General features: G+C 44.0%; 1 protein-coding gene across 1 annotated transcript in view; it reads left to right on the top strand.

Moving 5' to 3' along the window:
* The window catches only part of LOC126298155 (lisH domain-containing protein ARMC9-like), a 232,051-nt gene that overhangs the window by 203,165 nt on the left and 12,338 nt on the right, over positions 1-16,548 (top strand). Inside the window, exon 17 of the mRNA XM_049989465.1 lies at positions 10,310-10,358. Coding sequence (XP_049845422.1) covers positions 10,310-10,358 — 49 coding nt within the window. The remainder of the gene's footprint in view (positions 1-10,309; positions 10,359-16,548) is intronic.

The raw sequence follows: 16,548 nt of genomic DNA, 5'->3' as shown, positions 1-16,548 counted from the left end.
ACATCACAGTACATGCAATTCTGTGCTGCACAAGGCCTGACAACAGCATTATAAATAATAGAGAAGGGTAAATCAATAAATGAAATGGAATATTCTAAATTTGTAGGTGTTTGTATTGGTATGAACCTAGGATGTCACATTTTACAGGTCGTCTTACATGTGTTAAGATCTGCAACTGCTGTGTTATGGATAAAATCAAATTTTGGAGGCAAAAATGTCAAAAAGTTGACTTATGTATTCTGTGCTAACTCATCACTAAGGAAAAAAGTGATTGTTGTACAGAAGCATGTAATAGGGATAATATTTGGTGTTTACTTTAGAACCTCTCTTATACAGTTCTTTAAATAGACATACTGACAACAGTCTCACAAAACTTATGCTACCTAATGAAGTTTGTTGCTAACAATCAATTACAGTTTTATTTCAAAACACCACTGACATTCATAAATAGATACTAGAAATAGAAATGACTCACTGAGCCATAATGTAGCATAGAAATGAGTGAGATGTGTTGCCGTCTTTGTCCACCTTCTCACTGATGTAAAAAATTTAATAGATATTAAAATTAACTTCAAACATGAACTGAAATCTCATCTGCTTCACAACTCCTACTGTCTAGAACAATTTCTGATATGTAATAATAAGATTTGTGTGTGTGTGTGTGTGTGTGTGTGTGTGTGTGTGTGTGTGTGTGTGTGAGAGAGAGAGAGAGAGAGAGAGAGAGAGAGAGAGAGAGAGAGCATAGCTAAGGATAAATCACTTTATGGATGTTAATAATACTGATAAAAACTTAAGAAATCATGTAAATGATTAGCATGTTATCATATTTTCAACTGAGAACAAGAGCAATATCACTGTGAAAAATTGCAATCATGAACAGTGGAACATGCAAATAACTAACTCCTATTTCAACTCAGTCTATTAATTACTGGAATGGACCAGTGAGGTCTTCCGTGTGAAAGCTATTTATAATTTCCCGTAATATTTTGAAGGCATGTCAAAAGACATCATAATGTGATCCCGCAGGCCAACTCAGTTTTGCAGTAAGTGCTTCTTCCCAAACAGACTTCATTTTATTACTTCCTCAGCTGACAAATGCATTAACAGTCACCTTTTTAGTTACTTGCTGTGCCTTTTTGGTAAATCATTGTGTTACATTTTAAATATGGCTTTTAATATATATTTTACTTGGCTCATTTATTTACATTTATGACACATTCTGCCCCCTGTGGGCCCGGGGATTAGAAAAGGTCTGAGGTATTCCTGCCTGTCGTAAGAGGTGACTAAAAGGAGTTTCACACCTTTTGGCCTTTATGTGATGGTCTCCTGTAGTGTTTGACCCCCATTTTTCAAAATTTTCCCGAAGAGCGAGCCAATTGGGGAAGGGTGCCTTACTTGGTGTACCGTGTCAATCATTCATTGAGATCCTTAGCCCATGGAATTCTTCGCACCTTATTTCCAGCATGGTAGCCAGTCTGTTGTGGTGGGATCACCATGTACCCTGTTGGTTGTAGCCCCCTGACTACACAGGGATCGCTCTGCTGGTGCCTGCACCGTTAACTCCCCACGTATACCAAGGAGTAGATGCCTGTCACCCTGGGGTATCACGGCTCCCGGCAATGGCATCCTGCCAGGTGGTCTTTTTTGTGACTGGATGGCACCCATGGGGAGGTCCCCTGGTCAGAGTGGTTGGTATCAGAGCGAATGATGCGCAATGAAGTGTACCACATCATCACTTGGTGGTGATCAAACACCAGCAGTCTCTAAGCGTTCCAAGTCTCAGTACAATGCAAGGAAGTATGATCCTAAATCATTCCCCTCCCTGGCCACACCATGGGAGGAATGCCAGGCTTAGGATGGCAGCGAACATTATTCACCACAGTACCTCGTATGTATGAGAGTGATGGGGACTCTTTTGTCTTGATGAAGCCTCAGTTTTTTGTAGAGCATTTAGAGGACAGGTTTAGGGAGGTGGAGGGCTTGTCCAAAATATGGTCAGGGTCAGTCTTGATAAAAACGGCATCCTCTGCCCAGTCATGGGTATTCCTTGCTTGTGACAACCTGGGTGATGTTTGTATTACCATCACGCCTCATAAGAGCTTAAATATGGTCCAGGGTATTACATTACACAGAGACCTTCTTTTGCAGTCTGATGCCAAGCTGCACACCTCTTAGAGCGACGAGGAGTTCAATTCATCTGGTACGTCCATCAGCCCGCCACCAGTGCCTTCATCTTGGCCTTTGAGGGTGACACATTACCTGAGAAGATCAAGGTGATGGTCTACTGCTGTGATGTCAAGCCATACATTTCTCCCCCAATGTGATGCTTTAAGTGCTGGAAGTTTGGCCATATGTCTTCCTGCTGTACTTCCAGCATCATATGTAGAAATTGTGGATGTCCATTCTGTCCCAATACTCCATGTGCTCTGCCTCCCATCTGTGTCAACTGTGGAGAGCATCATTCCCCTTGCTCACCAGACTGCAGGATTTTACAGCAAGAAAGGAAAATCATGGGATACAAGACCCTTGACCAACTGACTTGCACTAAGGCTAAGAGGAAATTTGAGTGCCTACATCCTGTGAGTATGACATCTTCTTATGCTGCTCCTATGGGAACAGTGGTAGCCCCATCAGTTCCAGTTGGCTCTTAGAACCGGAAGACTACACCTGCCCCCTTGATGGTTGGGGGGGGGGGGGGGCACTTCCCTCTCTGTTGCTCCCACACCATCTTCCTCGGGAGCACTGTCCCTCAAACCATCAGGGACACCAGTCCCCACTTCTCAGCCAGAGAAGTGTAAGTCTTGTTTGTCTCCTCTCACTAGGAAGGGGTCCCTTGGGTCACTGCCTTCCCAGGTTTCTGCTAGTGGGAAAGATGACACCCGCCAGTGGCTGAAGTGCCCAAAAGCAGCTGGTCGTAGGGCTTCACGATTGTCCTCATTTCCTGAGACTGAATCAGTGAAGCTCTCCCAGCCAGAGAAACCCAAGGATCAGCAAGAGAAATCCAGAAAGAAGACACTCAAGACCAAGGGAATTGTGGTGGCATCCACACCACCGCTGCCTACAAGCTCTGCGTCTGTGGATGAGGTGAAGATTCTGGTGTCCACCAAGGACCTAGATCTTGCCAAACCCTCAGACACAATGGATATAGCCTGCTCAGGAAATAAGTCAGTGGCAGCAGGTGACCCTGAGTCATAGACTGCCTCATTGAGTGTTTCATACCTTCCCAGTCTCACGATGTCATCCTCCAGTGAAATTGTGGCAGTTATTTCCACCACCTGGCTGAGCTACGGCAACTGTTAAGCTTTACACCTGGTTTCTACATTTCCCTTCAGGAAATCTGGTTCCCAGCAATGCGGACCCCTGCCCTTCATGGCTACAGGGGATATTACAAGAACCGTAGCAAATATAATAGTGTGTCAGGTGGAGTTTGCACTTATGCCATAAACTCAGTCTGTAGTGAACTTGTGCCACTTCAAACTCCTCTTGAAGCTGTCGCTGTCAGGATAAGGACGATGCAGGAAATAACTGTCTGCAACGTATATCTCCCTCCAGATGGTGCAGTACCCCTGAATGTATTGGCTGCACTGATTGATCGGCTCCCTAAACCTTTCCTATTTTTGGGAGATTTTAATGCCCATAACCCCTTGTGGGGTAGCACCATGCTTACTGGTCGTGGCAGAATGTCGAAAATTTACCGTCCCAACCCAACCTCTGCCTCTTAAATAATGGGGCTACCACACATTTCAGTGTGGCTCATGGTAGTTACTCGGCCATTGATTTATCGATTTGTAGCACAGGACTTTTCCCATGGAGAGCACATGATTGACCCTTGTGGTAGTGACCACTTCCCCATCTTCCTGTCACTCGTCCGGCGTCATGCCCATGGACACCTACCCAAATGGGCTTTAAACAAGGCACACTGGGTAGCATTTACCTCTTCTGTCACCGTTGAATATACCCCACATGGTGCCATTGATGTCGTGATTGAGCAGGTCAATACAACGAACATTTCTGTGGTGGGAAACGTGATCCCTTGTTCTCTAGATTGCCCCTAGTGAAAGACAGTCCTTTGGTGGTTGCTGGAAGTCACAGAGGCAATTAAAGACCGTTGGTGAGCTCTACAGCAACATAAGTGTCACTTGATGAAATAAATCTTGGGTGAATGTGCATAGGACACAATATTTCGGCAATTGACCTCATTGCCATCGTCAGGTGCACTGATGTATTGACCGGCAGTGGGCTGGCGCCAGTATATATAGGTCTCTTGTAGACAGAGCTCACACCGTTTCTGACAGGGACAGTCTCCAACTAGAATTGGACCCTCTGAAGGCCATGTTTTGGAGGAACGGTTACAAGGAAGGGCAAATTCGGAAGGCTCTACATCCCACACCTGGAGCACCAGCGAAAACTGAGGATGAACCTCAGGAGGAGTGGCCTTGGCTATTATTCCATTTTGTGGGGCATTATCTGGAAAAATTTCACACATTTTAGGTAAACACCAAGTGAAAACAATCTTCTGTTCTCCAAGCAAAACCAAGAGTCCTCTCCTTTTAGTGTCAAGGACAACCTTGGTCTATGTAAATCAGGGGTTTATCAGATACCTTGCCAATGCAGTAGTGTATACGTAGGGCAGACCATTCGTACCATTGAGGACCGATGCTGAGAACAGGAACGGCACACTAGACTGCAACAGCTCAGTAAGTTGGCCATCACTGAGCAGTGCCTGTCGGAACTCCACAGCATGGATTATGACCAAACCAAAGTCCTGACACAGACTTCCAAAGACTGGGACTGTGTCATCAAAGAAGCCATAGAGGTCAGAGTAAGGGAGCCACAACTAAATCGTGACAGTGGTTACGTCCTTAGCAAGGCGTGGGAACCCGCGATCACCCACACTAAGAAGAAAAAGCACATTTCCCAGAGTGTACCGACTTCAGGGGAGGAGGGAAGAGTAACGAGAGTGGTGCCGGCAGACCCTCCTGAATGAGAAGACCAAGGACGCAGCGCCCAAACGGCAGGAGAACAGACGCTGTATCTGGACCACGTGTGGGGCATGGACTGCACCGACTCATAGGAAGCGCCTGAAGGAGGAGCGGGAGGGGGATATACTGGTGCCGGCCCACCGCTGGTCACTACATCAGCGCTCCTGATGATGGCAATGTGGTAGGTTGCCGAAATATTGTGTCCTATGCACACTCATACCAGGCTGTTCACCCGAGATTTATTTCGTCATAAAATACGCCTGGAGAAATTGAAGAATCACATACGTGGTACATGCTCAAGCTCCTGCATCAGAGGACTACCTCCCCAGCCTTTCACACTCTGAAATGGTGGATCGAAAGGAAAGTTCTCTTGTTCACTACATGCCACAGTGAATCCTATAACACCCCATTTACAGAGTGGAAGCTCATCAAAATCCTTGCACACTGCAACAACACAGCTCCTGGGCCAGATCAGACCCACAGTCAGATGATGAAACATCTCGTCTGACTACAAGCGATACCTTCTCATCATCTTCAACTGGATCTAGTGCAATGGCATCTTTCCATTGCAATGGCAGGAGAGCACCACCATTCTGATGCTAAAACCCAGTAAAAACCCACCTGAGTGGATAGCTATTGGTCCATCAGCCTCACCAACATTCTCTGTAAGCTGCTGGAATGTATGGTGTGTTGGCAGTTGGGTTGGGTGCTGGAGTCACATGGCCTACTGCCTCAATATTAGGGAGGCTTCTGCCAGGGTCGCTCTACCACTGATAAACCTGTATTCCTCGAGTCTGCCATCCGAACAGCCTTTTACGGATGCCAACACCTGGTTGCCATCTTTTTTGACATATGTAAAGCATATGACATGATCTGCCAACATCATATCCTTGCCACATTGTATAAGTGGTGTCTCCAGGGCCTGCTACCGATTTTTATCCAAAACTTCCTGTTGCTCCATACTTTCCATGTCCAAGTTGGTGCCTCCCATAGCTCCACCCATATTCAGGAGAATGGCATTCTGCAGGACTCCATATTGAGTGTACCTCCATTTTTAGTGACCATTAACGGCCTAGCAGCAGGTGTAGGGCTGTCAGTTTCCCCTTCTCTGTATGCGGATGACTTCTGCGTTTTGTATTGCTCCTCCAATACTGGTGTTTCTGAGTGGCGCCTACAGGGAGCCATTCACAAGGCACATCGTGGGCTTTAGCTTATGGCTTCCAATTTTCAGCAGTGAAGTCATGTGTCATGCTCTTCTGTCAGTGTCGTACCATTCATCAGGAACCAGAACTTTAGCTTAATGATGATCCACTCTCTGTAGTGAGGACATGTCAGTTCTTAGGACTGGTTTTTGATGTCCGACTGTCTTGGCAACCTCAGCTTCGTCAGCTTAAACGGAAGTGCTGGCGGGACCTCAATGCTCTCCACTGCCTGAGCAACACCAACTGGGGTGCAAATCACTCTACACTGCTGCAGCTCTACAGAGCCCATGTTCAATCCCACCTTGACTATGGGAGTCTAGTTTATGGTTTGGCAGCACCCTCTGTGTTGCGTTTATTCAACCCAGTGCACCACTTTGGTGTTCACCTAATGACAGGAGCTTTTAGAACAAGTCTGTTGGAGGCCAGAGTCCCTCCATTGTGGATCTGATGTGCACAACTGCTCACCAGTTATGTGGCACACATTTGTAATTCTCCTGAGCATCCGAATTACCACCTCCTTTTCCCACCCACGGCAATTCATCTGCCGCATTGGCGGCCCACATCAGGGCACATGATTGCATTTTACGTGTGATCCCTTCTCTCAGAACTGGAGTCCTTCCTTCTACCACCTCTACTTGAGGTCCATTCACATGCACCTCCATGGTGTACACCTCGGCTGATGCTTCGTCTGGACCTTTTCCATGGCCCTAAGGACTCCATTAACCCTATCGATCTTCGCTGTCACTTCCTCTAGATTCTTATCGTGTTCTGGGTCTCTGAAGTTATTTACAATAATGGCTCAATGGTTGATGGTAATTCTGGCTTCACCTATGTCCACAGAGGCCATATTCCACAGCATTCTTTGGCTGCTGGGTGCAGCGTATTCACTGCAGAGCTTGTGGGCATATCTTGTGCACTTCAGTACATCCGTTCCTGTTCTGGTAGGTCGTTTCTTCTCTGTTCTGACTCCCTGAACAGCTTACAAGCTATCAGCCATTGCTATCCTCACCATATTTTGGTAGTGAACATCCAGTAGTCCATATCTGCCCTGGAGCAGTCCAATCGTTCAGTGGTGTTTGTGTGGGCCCCAGGACATGTCGGAATCCCAGACAACAAACTTGCTGACATGCTGGCCAAACAGGATAAGCAGACACCGCTCCTGGAGATGGGAATCTCTGAAACTGATCTGCATTCTGTCTTATGCCGCAAGGTTTTTTGGCTTTGGGAGATGAAGCGGCATAACAATATTCACAACAAACTGTGTGTCACTGAGGAGACTGCGAATGTGTGGAAGTCTTCTCTGCAGGCTTCTCGCAGGGAATCAGTTGTCCTTCGTCGGCTCTGCATTGACCATATGTGGCTCACACGTAGTTACCTCCTCTGTCATGTGGACCCACCTCAATGTCACTGTGGCTCCCAAGTAACAGTCGTCCACCTCTTGCTGGACTGTCCACTTTTAGCCACACTGCAGCACTCTTTTAACTTTCTCAGCACCCTACCAGTGGTGTTGGATGGCAATTCCTCAACAGCAGCTTTAGTTTTACGTTTTATTCGTGAGGGTAGGTTTTATCATTTGATCTGAGTTTTAGCGCATGCCATTTGTCCCTCTGTGTCCTCCACCCTAGGGCTTTTGGTGTGTTTGTGTAAGGTTTAACTTTTCCTTTTCTTTTGTCAATACGAATTCATAGCAGTACCTGCATTTGCATACCTGAGAGCTAAAGCAGTATGAACGTAATTTCCACAATTGTAACATAAGGCCATATTTTCAATATGCAAACACAGATTTATTTGTGAAAGAAGGGCAGCAGTCCTGCTTCACCTCATGGTTAATTTAGGTGTTCTTAATAGGGTGCATGTCCATTTAACACTGCCTAAGTTGGTCATGAGCTGGAATTGCCTCCCATCTTCCATGAATGAAGCAGTGTCTTAGTGTCACAAACACAGTCTTACAATGAAACTGTGGAAATTGGATGTATGTGCCTTTACCTCTTAGATGTGGTATTAAGGTCAAATGATTCAAACATTTTCATTATTACAAAAGGAAATCTTTTCATAGTTAACCACTTTTTGCATGTACTGAAAATGATGATGCTGCATTCTTCAGTAAGTTTTCCTGTATTTTAGTTTTCACTGATTGCATAATTTTTATTCAGTCATTTTTAGGCTCCAGTTCTTTTTCTAATAGTCTATAAAACCACTATCCAACACTTACTCATATTTTTGTTTGCCAATAAATATTTCATCACTCATAATTTCCCATCACTCTCTGTGTATTGCAGCATTATGTACTGCTGGTGTGACATCAGTGAGCTAAACACTTCATACATTTTTGCACTATTAATTTTAACATTCACATTACCAAGTAAAGCTGCAAGTACGAGTCACAAATGAGCATTTTGACTAGTAATTAAGATATTTTAGAAAACCTTCATGATTACAACAAGTAAAAGCTCTTTTCAATGATCTGTAGATGCACAGTTTAATAATTTCCATCTGTGATAACTCACAGAAACTTTAGCTGATTCAAAGGAATACATTTACCATATTAGGTTTGATTTCTGTTATGTAGTCACTCTGCACCACACAAAATTATGTCGCCTAAGTACAACATATTATTTGAAAACATCAAATCTGTTGTAAAACAAATATTCATTTACATACAGAACTTAAATATTTTTAGATTATCATTTAGAAGAAACTTCTATTTTTCTCTGTTTGTTGCATTAAAACTGTATATTTTTGTTTATCAGTTGAGCCATCGACAATATATGCAAAAGAGGCTCTTTATCTCATCCTAGAGTTTGCACAACCTGGCCGTCCTTTTTAATCTTCTTCAAACTATCTCTCTCTCCTCTACAAAGAAGAAACTGTTAGTTCTGAGAGCTTGGATAGGTTATATACTTTAATATATATGTATCAGTAGTAAGGAAAGTTCTGGCCAGCAATTCCATCTCATAATTTTATATTATTCTTGAGTCAATGTTCCTTTTGATATAATTGAACAATTGTCTTTTTTACAGCCCTCCCATTATGCTAGTGGCTAATTATTTGTCCCTATGAACATGAACATATTTAAAAGTAGTGACAGGATAAGTTAGAATAGTAAATACTTGTTCCCTTGACTGTGAGTGTGACAAAGGATGTACTCAAAACTGATATTGACAAGGGTGACATAAGTCTGGAGACTTAGCCAATTTTGGTGTCTAAAATGAAATTCTGTAATGTAACTTACGAGAGATTAAATGTGGATGCTGGACTATGAGTCAAACTTGGACCTTCACTTTGTTTTGAGATTATGGGAGAGGTAATGTCAGATTGAAGCTTTAATTTGCTCATTTATGTTTGCTTGGGTACCTTAGTTGGTACAGCCTTCCAATGGAGAGTAATGGTTCAAATTTGATGACCTGACTGGAATGTCATTTAATCTGTCAGGAAGTTCCAAGCTTTGGTGTATTTCTTGGCTAGTTTTTCACAGCAGCAGAGATACAATTTTGGCTCCCACCTCAGAGGGAGACTACAAAACACATAACATAAAAGAATTTCTCAAAATATCTATAGTTCTTGAAGTAATCGCACACATTTCTTTACACTGAAATTAGTTATGTTAATGTAAATAAGAGGTACTCCCTGAAAAAATTGTATTACGTGAGGAACAGAAAGCATGCCATAAAAATGTATGTTAAGCTGAAACAAGACAAGCAGCACGACAAAGAAAAGACATGAATGAAATCCATTTGTTCTTATTTTCTGGATTTCAGGCTTGTGAAATAGGTATATTCGGTAGTCAGAAATACCATACAAGCAGTGTTATGTCACTGAATTTTATAGTCATATATATAATAGATCGTTGTGGGATTACTTCCAGGTGGCTTGTACCAGAATTAGTTCATATCTGTACAACTACACAGGGCCCAAATGGTGTTGTTCCATTAATGATGATACTGGACAACAGTTTCTTAAGTTTCAGAACTGTGTGGGGTTAGTCAGTGTTCTCTGTGTGCGGCATACCTTTAATGAACTGATACTCCAGTGTTATCTGGTGACACTCTAAGATGCTGTCTAAAGTTAGTATTTTTGACAGGTAGTAGTTACCTTAAAAAATAAACATATCTTTTTATGTTTCAGTACAAGGAACAACAGTAGCAGAAGATTGTTCATCTGTCTGTGAAGAACGGTAAGTTAGAAATCATGTCATAATTTAGTTGTATCTTGAAACACTGTCATGAAATCTATTTAATGTGAAAGTAAAATTTCTTCAGATTGCACTTTTACTCTATTGGTTGTTACAGTCAGTTATGTTAGTGTAAGTATTCACATTATTTCACAGGTTATGGCAGTCATGTGAAAAACAATGATTTCTTGAAAAGTAAAGATGCAAGTCCTCCTTTGCGTGTGTGACATACCAGATCAGCTTATATCAATTGTGCCACTTTTGGTATTGGTGATGAAAAGTATGTTCAGAGTTACCCTGCCATTTTGAAATCCTGCTAAGTAAAGAGTGCATCCTATAATTAGTTTTTTGCACACAACAGTGGAAACAACTGATGAAACATGCTTAACACTAGCCCTTCACTCAAGGAAGTTAATGATAACTGTTTAACTATGTGCTGTAATTATTATTCAGTATTCGTTACTTTTTAAAAAGTGAAAAAAAAAAGAATGCTGAAAAATATTGCCTTCTTTTGAGTGCAATATCTAAAAAGAAAAAAAAAAAAATACAAGAAGCCTAAATTGCTTGACACAAATGTAAGAAAAGTATGTGGACAGAATATTGGTAAATTCAATAGTGTCAAGCTGTGAAAAGTATTCCAGCCAGTGATAGTGGAGGCAATTAAATCAACATTGTCAAATATATATTGACAACATGCTACACTTGGAACAGGCTCTTTGGAATGATAGAAGTTGACAGCTCCAGCTGTTGAGATTTTTTACATATGAATTCTTTTAACAACTGCAAGTAAATATTCCCTTAATAAACTGAAAATAGCTCTGCTATATAAACACAAGCTCAGTGAAGTTATTTTGTCTATTCACAAGAGAGAAATGGACAAGAAATTCCAGGGAAGTATAGTCTGTGTAACCTGCAAAGCAAGCTGCACTCATGGTGGGGGAAGTTGCCTGTCCTGGAAGAATGCTATAGCTGCCATACAGACAATTAAGAACTAATTTCCCTTCTAGCATTGTAGAACAGCATGCATAAATTTACATATATTCTGTCCAAATGTGTTCCTTGTGTTAATATTAGTAATTCAGATCTGTATTTAATGTAATGTTAATGCACTTTGTGGAATAAATACCCTCATGCATGTCTGCACACTGAGTCATCAGTGATTCATAAGGCAGGCAGCAGAAGGGTCAGTTTAACTTTGTGAAACACCCTGTAGTTGCTTTTTGTGATGTAGTGCAGTAGGGAGAATGGGGAATTGTCTGCATGCTCTTCATTTTGCAAACCTACAAAGGAAGGAAACGTACCACAATTTAGCGACTTACATTCCCTTGTGTTTCTACTCTCCAACTTTTCACGCTGTTACACCCCCAGAACACAATTTATCCCTTAATGTGCTTTTACTGCACTTACATGTGATACAGCCTTTTAATATTTGTTCTTAACCAAAGCTACTTAACAATATACATTAATTTTGTACCATTAAAATGCAATTTTTAATAATCTGCAATTTTTCTATCCCTTGCAATAAGGAAACTATTAGTCCTAATGAAAAACTGAATAAGACCTTTTTTGTAGGAAATTTAGTGTAATTTAATTTTGCACTGGCAAGCATTTTTGCTAGAAGCCATGGTTTTTGAATTACTCAAGAAAAACATGACAAAATGACCTTTAAACTCCTACCCACCTTCACACTCACACCCCAATGATGAGAATTTTTAGTATGTTATTCATTACACTGTCCCTACGACTGTACAAAAATGTGTGACTACATGTATTTTGTGCCTAATTTTCCTTTGTTGATTGGGCTATGGATTGAACACAACTTTTTGTTTTATTTTACTAGGGAATTCCCCACTCAGAGTGGATAATGATACCTGTAGGAAACCTCATTTGTGACCCAATGAAATGCCCACCAAGATGAGGCTATTCTTGGAATGCATTTCCTTTTTCAAGCTTGTAGGAAAACACACACACACACACACACACACACACACACACACACACACACACACACACACACTTACTCACATGCACACACCTGTCTCCCTACATTATGCTCAGTGGACAGCTAGCTCTTTCCTGTCCCACAGTGAGTTTACTGGGGTGAGGCAGGGGTGTGGGGCTGGATGGTGTGTGGTATGGGGAGAGGCAGGAGACAGGGAGGAGGTTGAGGCGAAGTGTCTAGCGATGCATGGCCGAGTGGGGAGCCATCTGTGGGCTAGCTAGGGGCGTAGGTAGAAGGGGCAGGGGGTTGGCGGCACATGGCAGATGGCTGGGCACTCAGTTCATAGGCTAGGGCATGAGATAACAGCACACAACTAAGTGTTGTGGTGGCACGAACTGGACGAGGGTACTGGGACAGGTGATGGTGTACACACACACACATACGCGTGCACTGGGTGGGGACAGTGAGTTACCTTAAATTTAGGACAGGAATGTTATGGGAGTGAAGGATGCACTGTAAGGATAGCTCCTATCTGCACAGCTTAGAAAAGCTGGTGGTGGTGGTGGTGGTGGTTGTGGTTGTGGTGGTGGTTGTGGTGGTGGTGGTGGTGGTGGTGGTGGTGGGGGTGGTGGGGGTGGGGGTGGGGAGGATCCACAAGGCACGGGTTGGGAAGCAACCATTGAAATATAACATGTCATGCTCTGCTGCATATTGTGCCACTGGGTGGTCCACCATGTTTTTAGCAACAGTTTGGTGGTGGCCATTCATTCTAGCTGATAGCTGGTTGGTTGTCATAGCAATGTAAAACACTGTGCAGTTGTTGCAACAACACTGGTACATAACATGGCTGCTTTCGCAGGTGGTCCAGCCGCTGAAGGAGTAGGATAAGCCTGTGACTGGACTGGAGCAGGTGGTGCTGGGTGGATGGATTGGTCAGGCCTTGCATCTGGGTCTTCCATGGGGTATGTTCCCTGTGGCAGGGGCTTGGGGGTAAGAGTGGCATAGGGGTGAACTAACATGTTGTGGTGGTTGAGTGGTTGGTGCTACACCACTTTCAAAGGTGTTGGAAGCATCTTTGTTAGGATGTCCATCATTTCAGGGCATGATTATAGATAACCAAAGCCCTGATGATGAAGGATGTGATTCAGTTGTTCCAGTCTGGGATGCTACTGGGTGACAAGGGCGGGGGAGGGGGGGGGGGCTTCTTTGTGGTTGGTTCTTGGGATAGATGTGAGGATCAGTTGTGTGTGAGGATATAGCATGGGAGATCTGTTTGTGAATTAGGTCTAAAGGCTATTGCCTGTCAGCGAAGGCCTTTGTGAGGCCTTCAGCATAATGGGCCAAGAAGTTCTAATCACTGCATATGTGCCTACCATGGGTGGACAGGCTGTATAGGAGGAATTTTTTGCTGTAGAACATGTGGCAGCTGTCAAAGTGCAGGTACTGTTGGTGATTGGTGGGTTTGATGTGGACTGAGGTGTAGATAGAACTTATCTGAGAGGAGCAGATTGACATCTAGGAAGGTGGCATGATGGGTGGAGGGGGGGGGGGGGGCAGGTAAAGTGGATGGGAGAAAAGGTGTTGACATTGTGGAGGAATGAGGTGTCATCACTAAACCTGAACCAGATGAGGGGGTTGTGGTTTTGGGAAGCTAAGAATGTTTCCTTTAGGTGGCCCATGAAGAAATTAGGTTTGCAGATGAGGGTACCATGCGGCAGCCTATACCTGTGCCAAGAATTTTTTTGTGTGACTTCGCTTGAAAGGTGAAATAATTTTATGGGTTAGGATGTAGTTCATTAGGTATACAAGGAATGAAGTGGTGGGTTTGTGATCTGCAGGGTATGGGAGAGGTAGTGTTCAATCGTGGCAAGGCTATGGGCATGAAGGATGCTGGTGTGTGGGGAGGGTGCATCAACAGTGATCAGTAGTAATCCAGGAGGTAATGGTGTGGGGTGTTTGAGCACTGGTGTCAGTGGTGGTTGGTATCTTTAATGTGGGAGGCTACGTTTTGGATAATTGGTTGGAGACGTAGGGGGAGTTGAATAATATTGAATAACATTTATGTGTGTAAGGAATGAGAGGAATAGTGTTGGCAGCAGGGGTAGTATTGTGACTGGGGTGTGACTGCATGTGAAGTAAATTCGATCATGCATGATTTATTGTCATGTGTAAGAATAAAGAGAAAACAAGGAGAGGCACATCGGGAGTGGTATATGAGGTGGAGTGCTAGCAGTGTGTTATATTGTTATCAGGAGTCACATGGCATGTGGAGTTCACTGCACGGCTGTCATAATGGACACAGCCAATACTACTGGGTGTAACAAAAGTTATGTGTGACCATGTGTGTCGCCGTTGTTATGGATTGTGTCATAAATGTGAGAAGGAAGAAACAGAAGAGAAAGAAAGGGAAGGACAATAGAGGGGAGCCAGTCCCTTTCCCTGGTTCTATAAAAACACTTTTCCATGGCACAGGCATCTCTGCACCACCTCCACTACTTCTGCAAAACACTGTTACTATGCAGTCCCCTTCTACATGCTCCTCAAGATCCACAAACCTAACAATCCTGGGCATCCCAGTGTGATAGGTTACAGTGTCCCCACTGAAAGAATCTCAGCCTCTCTTGATCAACGTATCCAACCAATTGTCCAAAATCTAGCCTCTCACATCAAAGGTACCAACACTTCCTGCACCGGCTCTCCACTGTCAACACATCTGTATCTCCCAGATCCCTGATTGCCACTCTTGATGCAACCTCCCTATAGACTAACATCCCTCACGCCCATGTCTTTGATGTGATTGAATACTAGATTGCCCAGTGCCCTGCAGCTCCCAAACCCACCACTACATTCTTTGTACACCTAACAAACTACATCCTATTCCATAACACTTTACCTTTAAAAGGAAGGTCTACAAACAAATTTGTGGCACAGCCATGGCACCTGCATGGCATCCTCCTATGACACATCTTCATGGGCCATCTAGAGGAAATTTCCTAGCTTCCCAAAACCCCACACCCCTTGTCTTGCTCAGGTTTATTGATGACATCTTTACAATCTGGACACAAGGCCAGGACATCTTCTGCTCATTCCTCCACAATCTCGATACCTTCTCTCCCACCCACTTCATCTGGTTCTCCTCCACCCATCGTGCCACCTTCTTAAATGTCCAAGATACTTCCAACCTCTCTGAAAGTTGTGTAGCACCACCCACCCAAGTGCCACAACATCCTGGTTCACCCCTATGCCACTCTTACCCCCAAGCCCCTGCCACATGGAACATACCCCTGTGGAAGACCCAGATGCAAGGCCTGACCAATCCATCCACCCAGCACCAACTCCTCCCGTCCTAGCACAGGCTTATCCTACCCAGTCAGAGGCTGGACCACCTGTGAAAGCAGCCATGTTATATACCAGCTTTGTTGCAACCACTGCACAGTATTTTACATTGGTATGACAACCAACCAGCTGTCAACTAGAATGAATGGCCACTGCCAAACTGTTGCTAAAAACATGGTGGACCACCCAGTGGCACAACATGCAGCAGAGCACAACATGTGAGATTTCAATGGCTGCTTCACAAACTGTGCCATCTGGATCCTCCCCACCACCACCACAAGCAGCTCTTCTGAGCTGTGCAGATTAGAGCTATCTTTACAGCACATACTTCATTCCTGTAACAGTCCAGTCCTAAATGTAAAGTATGGTGCTGCACTCTCCCCACCCATTAATTTGTGTGTTTGTTCATGTGTGACTGTGTGTGTGTGTGTGTGTGTGTGTGTGTGTGTGTGTGTGTGTGTGTGTGTGTGTGTGTGAGTGAGTGAGTGACACACACACACACACACACACACACACACACACACACACACACACACACACACACACACACACACACACCATCCCCTGCCCCAGTACCACCACCCAATTTGTGTCCTCACATCAGTTAGTTATGTGCTATCATCACACACCATATTCTGTGAAATCAGTGCCCAGCTATCTGCCACCTGCCCCTTCTACCTGCACTCTAGCTAGCCCATAGATGGCTCCCCGCTCTCCCATGAGCCACTTCACCTCAACCCCATCCCTGCCTCCCGCCACTCTCCATCCTGCATACCACCCTACCTCAACCCATGCCTCCACCTCACCCCAGTACACTCACTGTGGCCAAGAAAGAGCTAGCAGTCAACTGAGCCCAATGTAGGGAGACAGGTGTGTGCATGTGACTGAGGTTGATTGTGTTTGTGTGCACGTTCG

The sequence above is a fragment of the Schistocerca gregaria genome, chromosome X (genome assembly GCF_023897955.1).
Source record: "Schistocerca gregaria isolate iqSchGreg1 chromosome X, iqSchGreg1.2, whole genome shotgun sequence".
In the NCBI taxonomy this organism is placed as follows: Eukaryota; Metazoa; Arthropoda; class Insecta; order Orthoptera; family Acrididae; genus Schistocerca; species Schistocerca gregaria.
This window is presented reverse-complemented; position numbering and strand designations above follow the sequence as displayed.